Genomic DNA, 16,915 nt, shown 5'->3' on the forward strand with positions numbered 1-16,915 from the left:
ATTGTGTTATATGGCGAGCTCTCCACTGACCATCGTGTCAGAGGTGCACCAAAGAAGAGGTACAAGGACTGCCTAAAGAAATCTCTTGGTGCTTGCCACATTGACCACCGCCAGTGGGCTGGTATCGCCTCAAACCGTGCATCTTGGCGCCTCACAGTTCGGCGGGCAGCAACCTCCTTTGAAGAAGACCGCAGAGCCCACCTCACTGACAAAAGGCAAAGGAGGAAAAACCCAACACCCAACCCCAACCAACCAATTTTCCCCTGCAACCGCTGCAACCGTGTCTGCCTGTCCCGCATCAGACTTGTCAGCCACAAACGAGCCTGCAGCTGACGTGGACATTTACCCCTCCATAAATCTTCGTCCGCAAAGCCAAGCCAAAGAAGAAAGTGTTCAACTTGCATTTGTTCTGCTCAAATGATCAATTTTTTCATTTCAATTTGTGGACATTACTATATATCACTATTATTCGCATTATATTGCGCTAGAGAGCCTTTCTAAATAGAATTTAGTGCTATCTGAAGTTGTACCCTTTGTGAGTTTTAAGTTTGTCAGCGAAACTTGGTTTGGAAAACATCGTAGCTTAAAAGTGGGTGTCAGTTTAAAAAAAAAAGCTAGGCAGTTTTTAAAAATCAATTTACCGAACAAATCTGGGCTAATTGTTTGCAGTTTCACATAAATCTGGCCTACCTTTATGTGTTCGAGTGCCAGAGCTAATCAATTCTGGGTTATAACAAGAGTTTAGAGAATCCACAGATGGGCAAGTTATCCTGTCTTTGCATTTTGAAAATGCTTGCTGGTGACTCCTAGAAAGCCTTTCTTCAAACTTTTTCTGATATCTATGGTGAAATCTTGGCCCTTTTTGTTATAATTTTCCTTTGAATTCAAAATGCTCACTGAAGTCCTTTGATTATTGATTCGTTTTAAACAACTATTTAGGTTAAAAGAACTTTCATAGCTTAATGAAGAAAGTTTGTATTAACTTTTAAAATATTGTGTGGTAACTAATGATTAGAACATATAGTAAATGTAAAAGAAAAAATATAATGCCCTATCTGAAATAGTCATTTTCAGTTGTGACCAATACAAGATCAGAATTTGGGGTCAGATTGATTGCAAAAGCATATTCATGCTTAGCAACATAGCCCTTATGCAATGAAACACTATCCACATCTGCAATATAGCACCGGATTTTAGAGAAGGCCTAGTTTGCAAGAGGCTTAAATTCATTATTTTTATTCTCAATATTGGGAGAAAAGGCTGTGAACAATGCAGCCTACTCTGGCAGTTTCAGGATCTTCTCCTGAAGTAATGTGTAAAATGCCCAATTAATGACATGATGTTGCATCATTTTTGCTGTTGATTTTCAGATGTTTTTCCAATTCAGCTTTATTTTTTTTCTCTTCTCCCTTTGAATATGGTTTTGTTGCTGACCATGAATCAATAATGCATGCCATTCAGTAAGAAGAAAATTGCCCATAAAAATCTGTTGGTGTCTGTGCATGAGCTTCTTATCTAATGATATTGGCTATGCAATTGAAAGTTTAAAGATGGTCTTGGCATCTAGAAACTATGATGTTAACAAGCTGGCCGAGGTGTCCGTCACTTTAAAGAATTCTTGTATTACAAACTAGAAAGAAAGAAAACCTTTTACACATTCCGTGAAGTGATGAATAACAAGTGGGTTGTACATGTGATAGAAGTTAACACTTCAAGAAAATATTAAAACATTTTTTGTTTTAATGTTCATAACATTGCAATCATGTTGACCAAGTTGGCATTCTAGGCTTGTGCAACTTACCTGCATTTGGTTCATATTCTAAACCTTGGCTCTGGCAGTTGTCCCAAGTGGAAAAAGATGCTACTTGAGTCCCTCTTGAATCTCTCTCCCCTTAAACTATGCCCTCTTGTTCTAGAATAATCTACCCTGGAACAATTAATTCACTTTTATTCATGTTCCTCTTGATTTTGTCAACCTCCATAAGGTCACCCCTCAGCGTCATGCTCTAGGGAATAAAGATCTAGGCTGTCCAACCTTTCCCTATTACTTCTAATCCTGGCAACATAGCAATGAATTTTCTCTGCGCTTTCTCCAACTTATTGATATCCTTTCTGTCGTGGGCCACTGGAACTAGACTCCTACAAGTGTGCTCTCACCAACACTTTGTTTCACTGTATCATGATGTCACAAGTTTTGTACTCAATATCCTCCCCAATGAAGGCAAATGTGCCAAATTATTTTTTTCACCACCTGAGTCACCATTCTCATCCCCTCTATTGTACAATACTCCGAGGGACCTGCCATTTACTATGCGAGAATGATCATGATTTGGCTGACCAAAGCTTGCATTTGTCAGTGTTAAAAATGCATTTGCCTCTTCTTGGCTTGCCCAACTGATCCAGATATGATCATAAACCTGGATATCCTTCCTCAATGTCTTCTATGCCACCAAAATTTAGTGCATCTGCATATTTGCTCGTCAGGTTCATAATATTGCCATCCAAATTGTTAATATAACAAACATTGACCCCTGAAGCACACCACTACATCAATGAAAAGAACAACCTTTCACTACTACCCTGAAATCCTTCCATTGAACCAATTTTGAATCCAATTGGCCTGCTTTCCTTTGATCTCATGTGATCTAGCCTGCCAAGTGGGACCTTGCTGAAGTTTATTTGTACAAGGTTCCCCATCCTGCCTTCCCCAATCCCCTCAGTCAACTTCACTTTAAAAAAAACTCTTTGATTCATGAGGTAGTCTCTCATGCATAAATCAGTCTTTGAGTAGATCCTATCCTTCAAAGTCCCCTCTATTTTTCCCACTAACATTAGCATAACTGGCTTGTAGTTTCCTGGCTTGCCCTTGCTGTTCTTTTTAAACGATAGCACAATATTATTCAGCCTTCAGTCTTTCAGCACCAAAGATTAAGTAAATATCTCAGCAAGAGCCTCTGGCATTTCAGCCCTAGCTTCCAACACTTGATACACTCAATCAGGTTCTGGTAATTTGTCCACCTTTATTCACTCCAAGGCCACCAACACCTCTGTTCATAGTCCAGTACATCACAGCTTAAATACTTTAGGTTCCATAGCTTCCTCCACAGTAAAGACTAATGAGAAATGTTAATTTAATATCTTGCCCAAATCTTGTGTGGCCTTGTAAAAATGGCCACATTGTTCTTTAATAGGACATATTCTCTCCATCGCCACTATTTAACTTAATATACCTGTAAAACCTCTTGCCTTTATTCTGTCTTCTGGATCCATTTCATATCCCCTTTATGCCCTTTTAATTGATATACATATTTCCTTGATATACTGGATCTGGACGTTAAATTTTGCATATTCCTTTTTTCCTGATCTTACCCTCCATATTGCTCATTAACCAGGATTTTCTAAACTTGCCATCCTTGCCCATCACCCTGACAGGAACCTGCTATCCTGAATGCTAGCTATTTCACTTTTAAAAGGCTCCCTCTTACTGGCTATCCCTTTACATAGAAAAACCCTCACCTCTGCTAATGCCTGCAAAATTGGTTTAGCTCTAATTTAGGACTTTTTAATACTATTTTTCTCATCACTTTTAAAACTGGTAGTGTTATATTCACTGGTCCCAAAGTACACCCCCACTGACACTTCAGTCACTTGCTCAATTTTGTGTCCTCATGTATTGATTGAAGAAACTTGCTTGGATACTCTTACGAAATTCTATCCTGTCTAAGTCCTTTGCACTATTGGGGAATATTGTTAATATTGGGGAAATTACAATCTTTCAGTAACACTACTGATCTTGCTTCCATCTGCAATATCCCAACATACCTATTCCTTCAATTCCTGTTGACAATTGTGAGGTCTAAAATGCAGTTGCATTAAAATAATAATTCTTTTGTTTCTAAGTTCTACCCACGTAGCTTCACTGGAATATGCTCTGTCAACACTATAGTCTTCTGTCATCAAAAAAAGGCAAAGCCCACAGGTATTTTTTTAAAAGGCTAAAACAGCAGTAATCCTGTCTTGTGATTCTTCCACTGAACTTCATGGTTATTTCTGTTTTTTCCTGTCTTTGAAGTAATTATCTCAAATAAGAATGATTGACCAGCATTGACCTGGGTGCTTAAGATGTCTTTCACGCAGAGCCTTTCAATGGTAATTCTTCATGTAGATTTGAATTTTACGTAAGAGCCACTGAAGAGAAGATATGATTTTTTTAGTGTTTAAGAAAAGATAATCATTATCTGCCACTCTTGTTTAGGTTAAAATATAGATGGAAAAGCAATGAACTTGACCTACTACTTTCAAAGAAATATGCCAATCTGTAGGATTGATGTTATGAATTTCAGAAGTATTTAATTTTCTGATGATAAATGGTAGCCATGAATTTATATTTAACACAGTTTAGAGATATGTACAATTAATATGTCAGTGATTGCTATGTGTATTTTTGATGACATTTTGCCCATTCACATTTTGTTTTTGGCAATGCTGGCTTATGCTGTTCACAGAGTTTCTGCTTGACATCCTAGATTTGTTACTGTCACCTAGAACTCGGCGATTTTTAAGAAAAATCATTGATTTGCGGGTTCTGTTGAGTGCTTGCTAATTCATCAAGTCTTAGTAAAATGAAATTAAAATGTACCAGAAGAGCTTTGTCATTCCAATAATGTGAATAATTAATCATGCAAAATACTGAGAAAGATAGAATTTTTTTTCAAATGGAGGAGGCCATGCAGGTCACTAAGTCTGTGGTAACTTTCTATTGTTTGATACCTACCTTCTGACAGTTCAATTGCATGTACGAGTTCTCTTTAAAATGTGACAGGTTTCATCTACCATCCTTTTAGGTAGTGGCTTCTACAGCCCCATCAGTTTCAGCAAGAAATATATTCTCCAGATATCAACTCCATCATTGCATGATGTCCTTGGCCTAGTGAACATGCTCGCTGCATCCGTATATTGCATGAAGGTGTGCAAGATCCCACTGCAAATTGCAACAGAAACACCTGTCAATGATTAACATCTACTTTTTGTTAAATTTGGAACCATCATGAGTGTTTTACTATTCTCTGCAGTCAGTGTAGCTAAAATTGGTGTAGACATAAAGTATACTATTATCACCACACCTCTGAAGGTGTGATAAAACTACAATTGTTGCTCTCACATGACTGAGATATGATGCCTATACTTTCCCTTATTAAATATTAGCATGAAGTTATAGTGAAATATTGCAAATGATAGGCCACATAATGCTGATTGATTGCTGGCAATTGCATGCTAAACTGTTGGCCTTCAAACACAAATCCTGAATTTGCAAACAGATTCTGGCTGGCAAATATGTCAATCTGCTTTGCTGCTGGACTTGGTGTGGAGCCTAGTCATTGAGAAATATGAAGTAGCTTAGATTTCCTGAGCATTTATACTGGGGTATTAGCTCCTAGATTCTGTGCCAGATTAAACCTGATTGATGAAGGATTAGCAAACACATTCATTTTAAAGGATATTTTACAGCTGTGAAAGAGTGGAACCAAGAATAAGGCAAGTTACAATTTTTTCATTGTTTTCTAGAATCTTTTTAATTATGTTTTCATGTAATTTATTCTAATTATAATTTATAAGCATTTAAAAAAGTTATTTTACCAATTACCTTCACTCTGTAACTGGTTTTTCAGAAGCCATTTGACAAGGAGCCTCAAAAGATTGTTGCACAACTGCACAAGATTATGGCACTTCTCTGGCATAGTTAACTAACAGATTCCAGTTGAGATGAATGGAATTTTTTAAAATTGGCAGTCAATAACTACTGGGATGCATAGGGCATCATTGAGGCCTAGGCTATAATTTTTTTTTTTCACACCATAAATCACATTAGCCATGATATACACTATTTCTTTTTCACACATATACAGTGACTTTTTCTCTCCCCCCCCCCCCTTTCCTCCCAAACCACCCCCCCACCCCCCCCTCTCATCCATTTTAGATATACAATCTAGGTTGCATTAAGCCAGTCAGACAATGTTGTCATTCAACAAAATTACACCAGAAATTCTACTGAATCCATTCTTTTCTTTCCTTCTCCTTCCATCAACTTAGGTAATGTTTGTCCCCGGTAGGTTTTCACTATTGTATTTAATGTAAGGCTCCTATACTTGTTTGAATATTTCAATATTATTTTTTAACCTATATGTTATTTTTTCTAATGGAATACATTTATTCATTTAAATTTAGTAGTTTCTTCCTTTTAATTTGGTTATGTATTCCATTAATATTTAAAGACATATAGTTCAGCGTAGCCCTTTTATATTTTGTTTATCTTCTCTTTCCGTTTTTCCATCATTACCTTTCCTCCTTTTCCATTTCTGTTTTCTTATTTTCAACTCTTTATAAGACAACATTCCTACAACATCCAACATTTTCCTTATTCTCCTATTTCTATCTTATTTATCCCCAATCTCCCCTTCACCTCCTGAGTTGTCCTTTATCCCTTGTCGGACAACCACATCTCCCCTCTCCATTTGGATTTGCGAATCCACTCGCAAGCGTCAACTGATTTTGCAGTGACCGCTATTTCCCCCCACCCCGCCTCCCCCAGAAAAGATTTCACTTTTCATATGTCACAAAGGTCACTCTTTTAATTCCCTCCTGAGGCCTAGGCTATAATCTTGAAAGAAAGGACCATGTGTACTGTAGCCAAATTTACTGAAGATTCAAAACTAAATCAGAAATTTTGGAGGGGGACACAGCTGACAAAGGAATTTGGATATTTGAATGGACAAACAGTGGCAGGTATGGGGAAAAATTAGGTTATCCACTTTGGAAAAAAGAGTGAAACAAAAAAAATGATTAAATGGATTGATGCTACAAAATGTTGCAGTACAAAAGTACATGAAACACAAAGTTAGTATGTGGATTTTGCAGTGAAATTTCCAACTACTCTATGATGTCATAAACAACCATATCTTCACCTTCCCAGCCCTTCCTGCATTTTGTAGGGACCACTCCCTCTGTGACTCCTTAGTTGGCTCTTCTCTCCTCATCTACTTTGAGGCATTTCCTGCTGCCGCGAAAGTGTGGGTCTTGTCCTCCATCTCTCCTCTCACTCCAAAAACAGTAGGCCAAAGACATCTTGCAAGTGAAGCAGAGTTTTGTATGCACCTCCTCCAACCACATTGTGGCCTCCCCTACATCCGTGAGACCAAATGCAGAGTGGGTAACTGCTTTGCCAAACACCTGCACCCTGCCTGCAGGGACCAATGGTTGCCAACCATTTTAATTCTTCTCACTATTCCCACAGACTTGTATGTCCTCAACCTTATACCAAGGTGTGGCCAACATAAACTTAAACAGCATATCACATTCCCCTGGGTAGCTCAAAATCCAGTGGCTTGGCAATTGTATTCTTCAATTTCATGCAACTCTCACATTGGTTTCACTGTTTTTATTTGTCCTTTTAATCTGTCCTCTGTGTGTTTCGCCTACACACCTATAAAAATAACTAACATTATAACTTGTGTTTTATACTGAAAGCAAATACCTGTTCCTATTTCACATCCCCATCCCACTTTGGTCTCCATTTCACCTCCTAGTATCCTGATGTTTCTTAGCCCCTCCCTAGGTTACCCCTCCCTCCTTTTGAAGTTTCCTATCTCTTCTTCCCACCTTGGTCTTAAAAATGGGTTTTAAACCTAACTATTTACTGTCCATTTCTCTGTGAGCATGCTATCTGATCTGTTGAGGCCCTTCAGCTTTATTTTGCTCAAGATTCCAGCACCTTGAAAACTTATTTAAAAAATATATTGGGAAATAGCTTGAGATTACCAGAAAGTAGCAACTATGAATATTTAATCACAGACACAATGATAATTAAAAATGTTATTACAAACATGTACATCAAATTGCAATATAAAGAAGATGAAATAAAGTATAAACAGAAACAAAGTTGGGAAAAAGATTTAAACACAGAGATAAAGAATGAAACATGGGAGAAGTTATGTATAGGAACAATGAGGAACACGATAAATACTAGATTACGTATGATACAATATAACTGGCCTCATAGATTCTATATTACCCCTCAGAAATTAAAAGTGGTACCCAACAGCATCGGGTAAACAAGAGATTGGATCAACATTACATGGAATTTGGACATGCTCAAAAGTAAAAACTTTCTGGGAAGATCTAAACCTAATATTAAACAAAATCACAAAAAATAATATACCAAAAGATCAAAAAAAATTCTGTTAAATATAAAAAACAAAAAAAATTAGGACTAAAATTTATTATGATAGCAGTAGCAGTAGCCAAAGAATGTATTATGACAACCTGGAAATTGGAAACAAACCTTAAAATACAACAGTGGTTTACAGAAATAAACAAGTGTATTCCATTAGAAAAAATTACATACAATCTGAAAGACAAGTGTACATTATTTGAACAAATTTGGGAACCCATACATAAAATATGTCGGAGAATGTCGACCACAAACCTCCATCTTGTAAAACAACATAATTATGAGCACAATAAGATTTAAATATGTGAAAGTGGATGATACAACTTTTTCTTTGGTTATTTTTTTTTGTGTTTTATCATTTATTGATTTTTGATGAGGGGTGGGGAAGGGGAGAGAGGAAGTGGGGAAAAGCAAAAATGTCACTATGTAAAATATTGTTGATCATTTGTGGATGTTGTTATTGATATGACTCAGAGTGCAAAAATAAAAAGTTATTTAAAAAAAGATTCCAGCCACCTGCACATTTTAAAAAATATTTCAGGCCAATTGAAATCTGGCTATTTTTTGTAAAAGTTATGGAATATAAAAGTAGGGAAATTTTGAGGAAGGTCGTTAGTGATTTTGGGCCTTTACTCATTGGAGTATTAAAATCTAATTGAAACATTAAGATTTTGAATGATGGAGAGGGTGAATGCTGAAAGGAAGTTTTCTTTAGTGGGGATATTTAGAAAAAACGCATAATTTCAGAATAAGGAATTATCGATTTTCTACCCCAGAGGACTGTGGCAGAGAAAATTCATGGGAGAAATTGATAGACATTTAAGCTGTGGGGGCATAGAGAAAGTGCTATTGAGAACAAGAATGGATCAGCTTTGACCTTGTTGAATGGTGAATCAGATTTAGAGAGCCATCTAATGTTCTTTTTTGTTATATAATCACTAATTATTGGCCTTATCAATGGAAGAGTTTATGTTTGTGTATATACCCTGCAGGATTTCAAATATCTTTATCAGACATTCTCACAGCCTCCTCTGTTCTGAGAATTGCTCTCCTGCTCCATTCTATCGACTTTGCTAATGTTTCTAACCCTAAAATTATTTTGGTGACCATCTTCCAGAGTATTTTCATCTTTCCTGAAGTGTGGCGACCAGAATTGGACATAATGCTCCAATTGTAGCAGACTTTCTTGGTTTTTTTTGTACCCTGTGCCTGTTTCTAAAACCTTTGTTTCTCAATGCTTTTTAATCCACTTTTTCAACTTGTCTTGCCAATTTAAATGAACTACTCACATATCCTTCTTCTCCACCTTGCACCCCACTCTGCTCTTTCATGATTGTCTTTAGGTTGTATTTTCTCATTCCTCCTATCATAATGAAACACTTACTAATTGCATCTACCAATTATTGTCCCCTTACACCAGCCTCTACATAGACCCTTGAAGTCTCGCACATTCATTGATTATTCTGTTTCCAATAGAGTTTTATCTGCAGATTTGGAAATAGTCTGTACGTCCAAGTCTAAATAATCATGTACATTTATTTTTTTTTAAAGTGACCTCAGGTACTTTGCTGCACATTTATTTAGGTCAGAAAAATTGTTGCTCTTGGTCATTTTGTTTTCCAGGCTGCCACAGTCGCTTGTATACCACTTCACTTAGGACTTGAAATTTATCTACTTTCAACAATGCTATATCTCTTAATATTTCTGCCATCAATATTTACAAAAGTCTGTATTTCATACTGTATTCTCCTTAATGATTTACCTCTTGTGAAGACAGTTATAGTATTACGCACCTGTTTCTGCTGAATGCAAGATTTCTTCCTCAAATGTGCCTCCCCTTCTCTTTCCTTCATTCATTGATGAAAGTTCTACGCTTATGCGTCTCATTATTTTTAAAAAAATGTGTTTTAATGTTTTAACTTCATCCCTTACCTCTATTACTCCAGACTTTCAGCAGTATTGAATTTCATCATCTGGCATTATTTTTTTTATTTTGTGCTTTAAAAAAAGAACACTTTCTTAGTGTTTGCCCCTTCATACCTGTGCTGCACTTTACTTACTGTTCACTCCTCTGCCTTTTGCTTTTGTCTGCCTCTCATTCCTTCCTGATTTGATGAATACAAATTGAAACACAATCTGCGAGAGAAACTCCGCGGGTCAAGAGCATCAGTGGGAGAAAAAGAATGGTCGCCATTTTGAGCCTTTATTGAGACTGGTTAAAGTTCAAAGTTCAGATTTATTGCCTTAGTACATACCTGATGTCACAGACAATCCTTGGATTCTTTTTCCTGCGGGCCAGGCAGAATTTCTACTTATCGGTAGAACAAAAGACTACACTCAAGAAAAGATTTTTGAACAAAAGAGAGAAATGTAAACAAACTGCAGTATATATAAAAAAAAATTCAGTAATAAGTAAGTTCTTGAATGTGTCTCTGGGTGAATGTTGTTTAGCAATCTGATGGTGGAAGGGCAGTAACTGTTCCTGAACCTGATGGTATGAGTTTTTGCACCTTCCTGATGGCAGGTGCGAGAACAGAGCATGTCCTGGTTAGTATGGCTCCTTGATGATTTGTTGTTTCTCTCTGACAGCAGCATTCTGATGTAGTAGTTCTTGATGGTGGGGGGAGTTTTGCCTGTGATGCATTTGGCTGTGTTCACTCCCTTTTTCAGGGTTTTCTACTGTGATATGTTGGTGCCCCTATACCAGGCCATGCTGTAGCTGGTTAGCAGACTTTCTAGTACACATCTGCATGTTTCCCGAGGTTTTGGATATTGTACCAAACCTCTGCAAACTCCTGAGGAGTTTGCTTTCTTCATGATGATATTCGTGTTGGGTCCAGAAAAGGTCTTCTGAGATAATGACCCCCCACCCTCTCATGCTCTCCCCCTCCCCACAATGATCATTGGATCGTATACCTTTGGTTTTCCATTCCTGAAATTCACTCTTGGCTCCTTGGTTTTGGTAACACTAAGGGTGAGCCTGTTAGTACACCATTCAACCTCCCTCCTGTATGCTGACTCATCACTCATTTTCAGGCAACAAAAGACTGCGATCATGTCAGCAAATTTGTAGATGGTGTTAAAGATAGTTAAATATATAAAAATGGAAATAGACAAGAATGCAAGAAAAGGAATGAAAGTTCATCACGGACAAGAGTTTGAAAAAACGGACGCAATTTAATCATTTCTATTCCCCTCTAACTTCTGTGTTCCATGTCATGTTTTACTCCAAACTCCTGTTTATGTATATGCTAGAAAGCATTTGTACAAGCTGAATGTGGTATGATAGAATCATTTTGTTCCATGTGCTGCTTCTGTTGCTCTACCATGTTTCCCCCATTAAATTTACAGCCTTTGACAGGGCTGCTTGTGAAAATTTGAATTGTGTTTAAACTTTAAGTTGAAAGGCATGATTTTATTTCCCTTTTTATTCTCTGTGGTTTGTTTTTAGCATAATTGGATATACTCTACTTTAAATGGTTCAAGGAAATTGCCCTTTTAGCATGGGATAGATATTCTCAATTTTCTTTCGACTTCCCTGTGGTTTTGAAACTGTTCACTTGGTGATGATTAGTACTGGTTTGTGACTAATATTATGGATTTGCATCTGCTAGGAATTGAATCGAGGAACTCTTAAAAGCCAGCAAAAAAAATTATCAACCAGCTGAATTAACTCTGCTTCACAGAGATAAGAGCAGAATTTTAATTTGCTGTGTTGCTGAGTACCAGATGTAACACTTTTAATAATTGTTTATATTCAAAATGAACCATTCTGAAAAAGTTTATTACTTTCATGCTATTGGCTCCGGTTTTAAAACTGAAACCAAATATAACATAGCATACTTATTTTAAGATTTTCTTTTCAGCTGGTACTTCCCGAGTACCTCATCCATGCCTTCTTCTGTGTCATGTTTCTCTGTGCATCAGAATGGCTTACACTTGGTCTCAATATGCCATTGCTGGGCTATCATATTTGGAGGTAAGTTACCATTGTCTTGCACTTTTCATCTAATCTAATTTTTGTTTTGTATTGAGTCAATAATTGAATTACCCATGCTAATTACATATCACTTGTTTGTAAACTTGTTTGCAGCTTTTATTAAACTTCATTTTACAATTTCCTTCCATGTGCAATATTTTCTTTAGCCCAGCAGTTGATCTCATAATTTTATCAGCACATATCAAGAAAACAATTTGGATCATTTAAAGGTGCAGTAAATATTAGAATAAAAAGTTTAATCCATCAAAATTTTGATTCCACTTGACATTTTAGTCCACTGTTAAATTGGCTGTGATTATGATGGTGCACCTAGTGATAGTTGGGGATTGTAGAGGATAGTTAGAGATAGGATTTCTGCATATTTAGAAAGGCATGGATAGATTAATGACAGTTAGCATGGCTTTGTGTAGGTCATGTCATGTACAGGAATAGCCCTTCAATCCAGGTGTCTACTTTAACTGGACTAGTTAAAGTAGAGCTCTGCCGTTTGCACATTTTCCACCTCCTTCCATCCTCTGCATATTTATCTTTTTTGATAATATTATTAAAATTTTTTTCCATGCATGTAATTAATAAATCATTATATAATAAATTAAGTATTCGAACTGAAGAATTTTTTTCATTACACAAGGGTTATCACCCTCCCCTTCCCTCACTCCCACTCCCCTTCTTAAAAAATGCACGCAAAGAATTATAGTATAAAAAGGAAAAGATAAATAAATAATATAGATTGGCTGGAGTATTTTTCCCCCCCCCTCCCCCCAACAAAAAAAAACACTGGAATTCAAAAGATTTTGTGTGAACATTTTGATTTTAAGGAAGAAAGTTAACACAGGACTTGAAGTTGGAAGAACATTTCTCCATATTTATACCCAAAGTTTATATACCCGTGTTCTAAATTTGCAAAAATATAGGGAATTTATTTCTCAAATTATATGTAATTTTCTCTAAAGGGATACAGCTTTGTATCTCTGCATTCCATCTTCCCATATCTATGCATGTCTAATTTCCAAATCACTGCAAGATGTGTCCTCACTATTGCCAATGCTATTTTAATAAATTTCATTTGATATGTTCACAATTTTAGTTTGGGTCTTGTTCTATATTTTGCAATGGAAATAAACCTGCGTTTAATGGAAATAGTATACCTGTAACTTGTTCTAACAAGTTTTGTAAATCCGCCCAGAAAGGTTTACCTTAAGATGTGACCAAGTTGAATGCAAAAAAAAAGTACCTATCTCTTCACAGCATCTAAAGCATTGATCTGATGTATCTGATTTAATGCTATTCAATTTTTGTGGTGTTGAATATAGCTGATGTAAAAAAAATTGGCATGACTCTGAATACGAAGGCAAATAACTCAGCTTACCTTTTCTCCTTGCCTGCTTTCGCCGAAGCCTGATAAGCCAAAGCCAGGAAGTCTCACTTCTTCACTGCTCCACTCACTCACTGAGCCCTCCTCGCTGGCCGCTCCCTCCTCCTTTCACTCCTTTTATTGGCCCCTTGACCAATTAACCCTGTCACTTTCAGCAAGCTCCTCCTCCTCCTCCTCGGACTCACAGCCCAACTCTCTCCAAGCTCCTCCTCCGACTCCCTGCTGAACCAAGTAGGCCCAAGCCCCGGTAAGCCCCCGACTTTAATAGCTTACCTCCTCACTTTCAGCCAGCTCCTCCTCCTCGGACTCACTTTCAGCCAGCTCCTCCTCCTCCTCGGACTCACTTTCAGCCAGCTCCTCCTCCTCCTCGGACTCACTTTCAGCCAGCTCCTCCTCCTCCTCGGACTCACTTTCAGCCAGCTCCTCCTCCTCCTCGGACTCACTTTCAGCCAGCTCCTCCTCCTCCTCGGACTCACTTTCAGCCAGCTCCTCCTCCTCCTCGGACTCACTTTCAGCCAGCTCCTCCTCCTCCTCGGACTCACTTTCAGCCAGCTCCTCCTCCTCCTCGGACTCACTTTCAGCCAGCTCCTCCTCCTCCTCGGACTCACTTTCAGCCAGCTCCTCCTCCTCCTCGGACTCACTTTCAGCCAGCTCCTCCTCCTCCTCGGACTCACTTTCAGCCAGCTCCTCCTCCTCCTCGGACTCACTTTCAGCCAGCTCCTCCTCCTCCTCGGACTCACTTTCAGCCAGCTCCTCCTCCTCCTCGGACTCACTTTCAGCCAGCTCCTCCTCCTCCTCGGACTCACTTTCAGCCAGCTCCTCCTCCTCCTCGGACTCACTTTCAGCCAGCTCCTCCTCCTCCTCGGACTCACTTTCAGCCAGCTCCTCCTCCTCCTCGGACTCACTTTCAGCCAGCTCCTCCTCCTCCTCGGACTCACTTTCAGCCAGCTCCTCCTCCTCCTCGGACTCACTTTCAGCCAGCTCCTCCTCCTCCTCGGACTCACTTTCAGCCAGCTCCTCCTCCTCCTCGGACTCACTTTCAGCCAGCTCCTCCTCCTCCTCGGACTCACTTTCAGCCAGCTCCTCCTCCTCCTCGGACTCACTTTCAGCCAGCTCCTCCTCCTCCTCGGACTCACTTTCAGCCAGCTCCTCCTCCTCCTCGGACTCACTTTCAGCCAGCTCCTCCTCCTCCTCGGACTCACTTTCAGCCAGCTCCTCCTCCTCCTCCTCCAACTCACAGCCGAACCAAGTAGGCCCAAGCCCCGGTAAGCCCCCGACTTTAATAGCTTACTTTCTCCTCACTTTCAGAAGCTCCTCCTCCTCTGATTCACAGCCCAACTCTCTCCAAGCTCCTCCTTCGACTCCCAGCCAAACCGTTACAAAATTAGTCTTATAATCATATTTTTATGACTAAAATACAATGCTACAAATATCAGGCTATTAAAGGGGGAGTGACCGGCAGTGCGAGTTGGGCGGGCAAGGGGGAGAGGCCGGCAGCGCGAGACGGGCGGGCGAGGGGGAGAGGCCGGCAGCGCGAGACGGGCGGGCGAGGGGGAGAGGCCGGCAGCGCGAGACGGGCGGGCGAGGGGGAGAGGCCGGCAGCGCGAGACGGGCGGGCGAGGGGGAGAGGCCGGCAGCGCGAGTCGGGCAGGCGAGGGGGAGAGGCCGGCAGCGCGAGTCGGGCGGGCGAGGGGGAGAGGCCGGCAGCGCGAGTCGGGCGGGCGAGGGGGGGAGACGGGTAATGAGCCACATATTAAAGGTCAAAGAGCTGCATGTGGTTCGCGAACTGCGGTTTGGCCACCCCTGTTGTATCAGGCCTTAATCCAATTTATAAAAGTTTAACCAAATCCAAATTTATCCAGAACCTTAAATTGAAAAGTCTGTTCCAATTGATCAAAAGCTTTTTCTGCATATAAGGCCATAGCCAACACTTAAATCTTTTCTTTTTTAGTATAATACTAAATAGTCTAGCTACATTATCTGCCAATTGTCTCTTTTTGATAAAGCGTGTCTGGTCTATATTTATTAATTTTGGTAAAAATGTAGTCATCCTATTTGCTAGTATTTTAGCAATGATTTTGTAATCTGCATTCAATAATGAAATAGGTCTATATAAAGGTTTTGAAGGATTGCTGTCTTTTTTTGTCTATCACGGTTATTGCTTTTGAAAATTATTCCTGGAGAGTGTGGGTTCTTGATGCTTGATCCGGCATTTCCATAAAAATAGGAATCAATAAATCTTTGGATTTTTTTAAAAACTGGCACTTATTGTCCTTGAATTCTGTTCAGTCTTTAACTGCCAAGCCAAAACTTTATGGGCCCTCTCTCCTAACTCATAGCTTCGATCTTTGGATAATTTTCTCAAATTCATAAGTTTGCAAAGTATTGTAACGTAATTTCAATCTAGATAACTGTGCCTTATAATCCTCCGTTGAATTCCTTTGAAATTTCTTCTCTAACACCTCTATCTCATTTTCCAGATTCTAACCTCTGCCAAATAAATGTTTCTTAACTCTCATTGAGTAACTAATTATCTGACACCTTATTTACGCTTTTAAAGCATCTCATAAAATAAAATTACTTCGTACTGAACCTTCATTTGTTTGCAAAAAAAATGTAATGTGATCCCTGATATATTCAAGGAATTCAGGTTTTTTAATAACATCTCATTAAATCTCCAACGATAAGCAGTTTCTACCAGCTCAGGACCAGTACAAGAAATTAATAATAAAGAATGATCAGACAAAATTCTACTCTTGTATTCAGCATGAGTAATTCTACCTTGTAATTGTGCCAATACCAAAAATAGGTCAATCCTAGAAAAAGAATTATGTCATGCAGAATGAAGTGAAAAATCTTTCTCAGTTGAATTTAATCGTCTCCAAATTTCTACCAAATTCAAATCTTTCATTAGTACAGCTATTCTTTTAGTCATTTTAGTTTTCTTGACAGTTTTTGGAGATTTGTCCAATAATGGATCCAAACAATAATTAAATTCTCCACCTACTAAAATATTCTCATTTGCTTGATTCAAATTCAAAAACGTTTCAGTTATGAATTCTTCATTTGGCGCATACACATTCACCAAAGTCCAAGCTCTGAAAAAATGTTACAATTACCCATCAATACTCTACCAGCATTGGCAGAGAACGATTCCAACATAAAGGGTACTTTTTATGTATTAAATAGCTTCCCTTCTAGCCTTAGAATTAAAGGGCAATGCAATAACGTGACCTACTCAGTCACGCTTCAACTTTAAATGTTCTTTCTCAGTCAAATGAGTCTCTTGTAGAAAATCAATATCAACCTTCAC

General features: G+C 38.7%; 1 protein-coding gene across 8 annotated transcripts in view; it reads left to right on the forward strand.

The window, feature by feature from the left end:
- cnih1 (cornichon family member 1) overlaps positions 1 to 16,915 on the forward strand; it is a 44,257-nt gene that overhangs the window by 9,431 nt on the left and 17,911 nt on the right. For all 8 annotated transcript variants that reach the window (XM_069916989.1, XM_069916990.1, XM_069916993.1 and 5 more), the window contains one exon: positions 12,094 to 12,206. In XM_069916989.1, the coding sequence (XP_069773090.1) occupies positions 12,094 to 12,206 (113 nt within the window). The remainder of the gene's footprint in view (positions 1 to 12,093; positions 12,207 to 16,915) is intronic.

This window comes from Narcine bancroftii, chromosome 2 (assembly GCF_036971445.1).
Source record: "Narcine bancroftii isolate sNarBan1 chromosome 2, sNarBan1.hap1, whole genome shotgun sequence".
Taxonomy (NCBI): Eukaryota; Metazoa; Chordata; class Chondrichthyes; order Torpediniformes; family Narcinidae; genus Narcine; species Narcine bancroftii.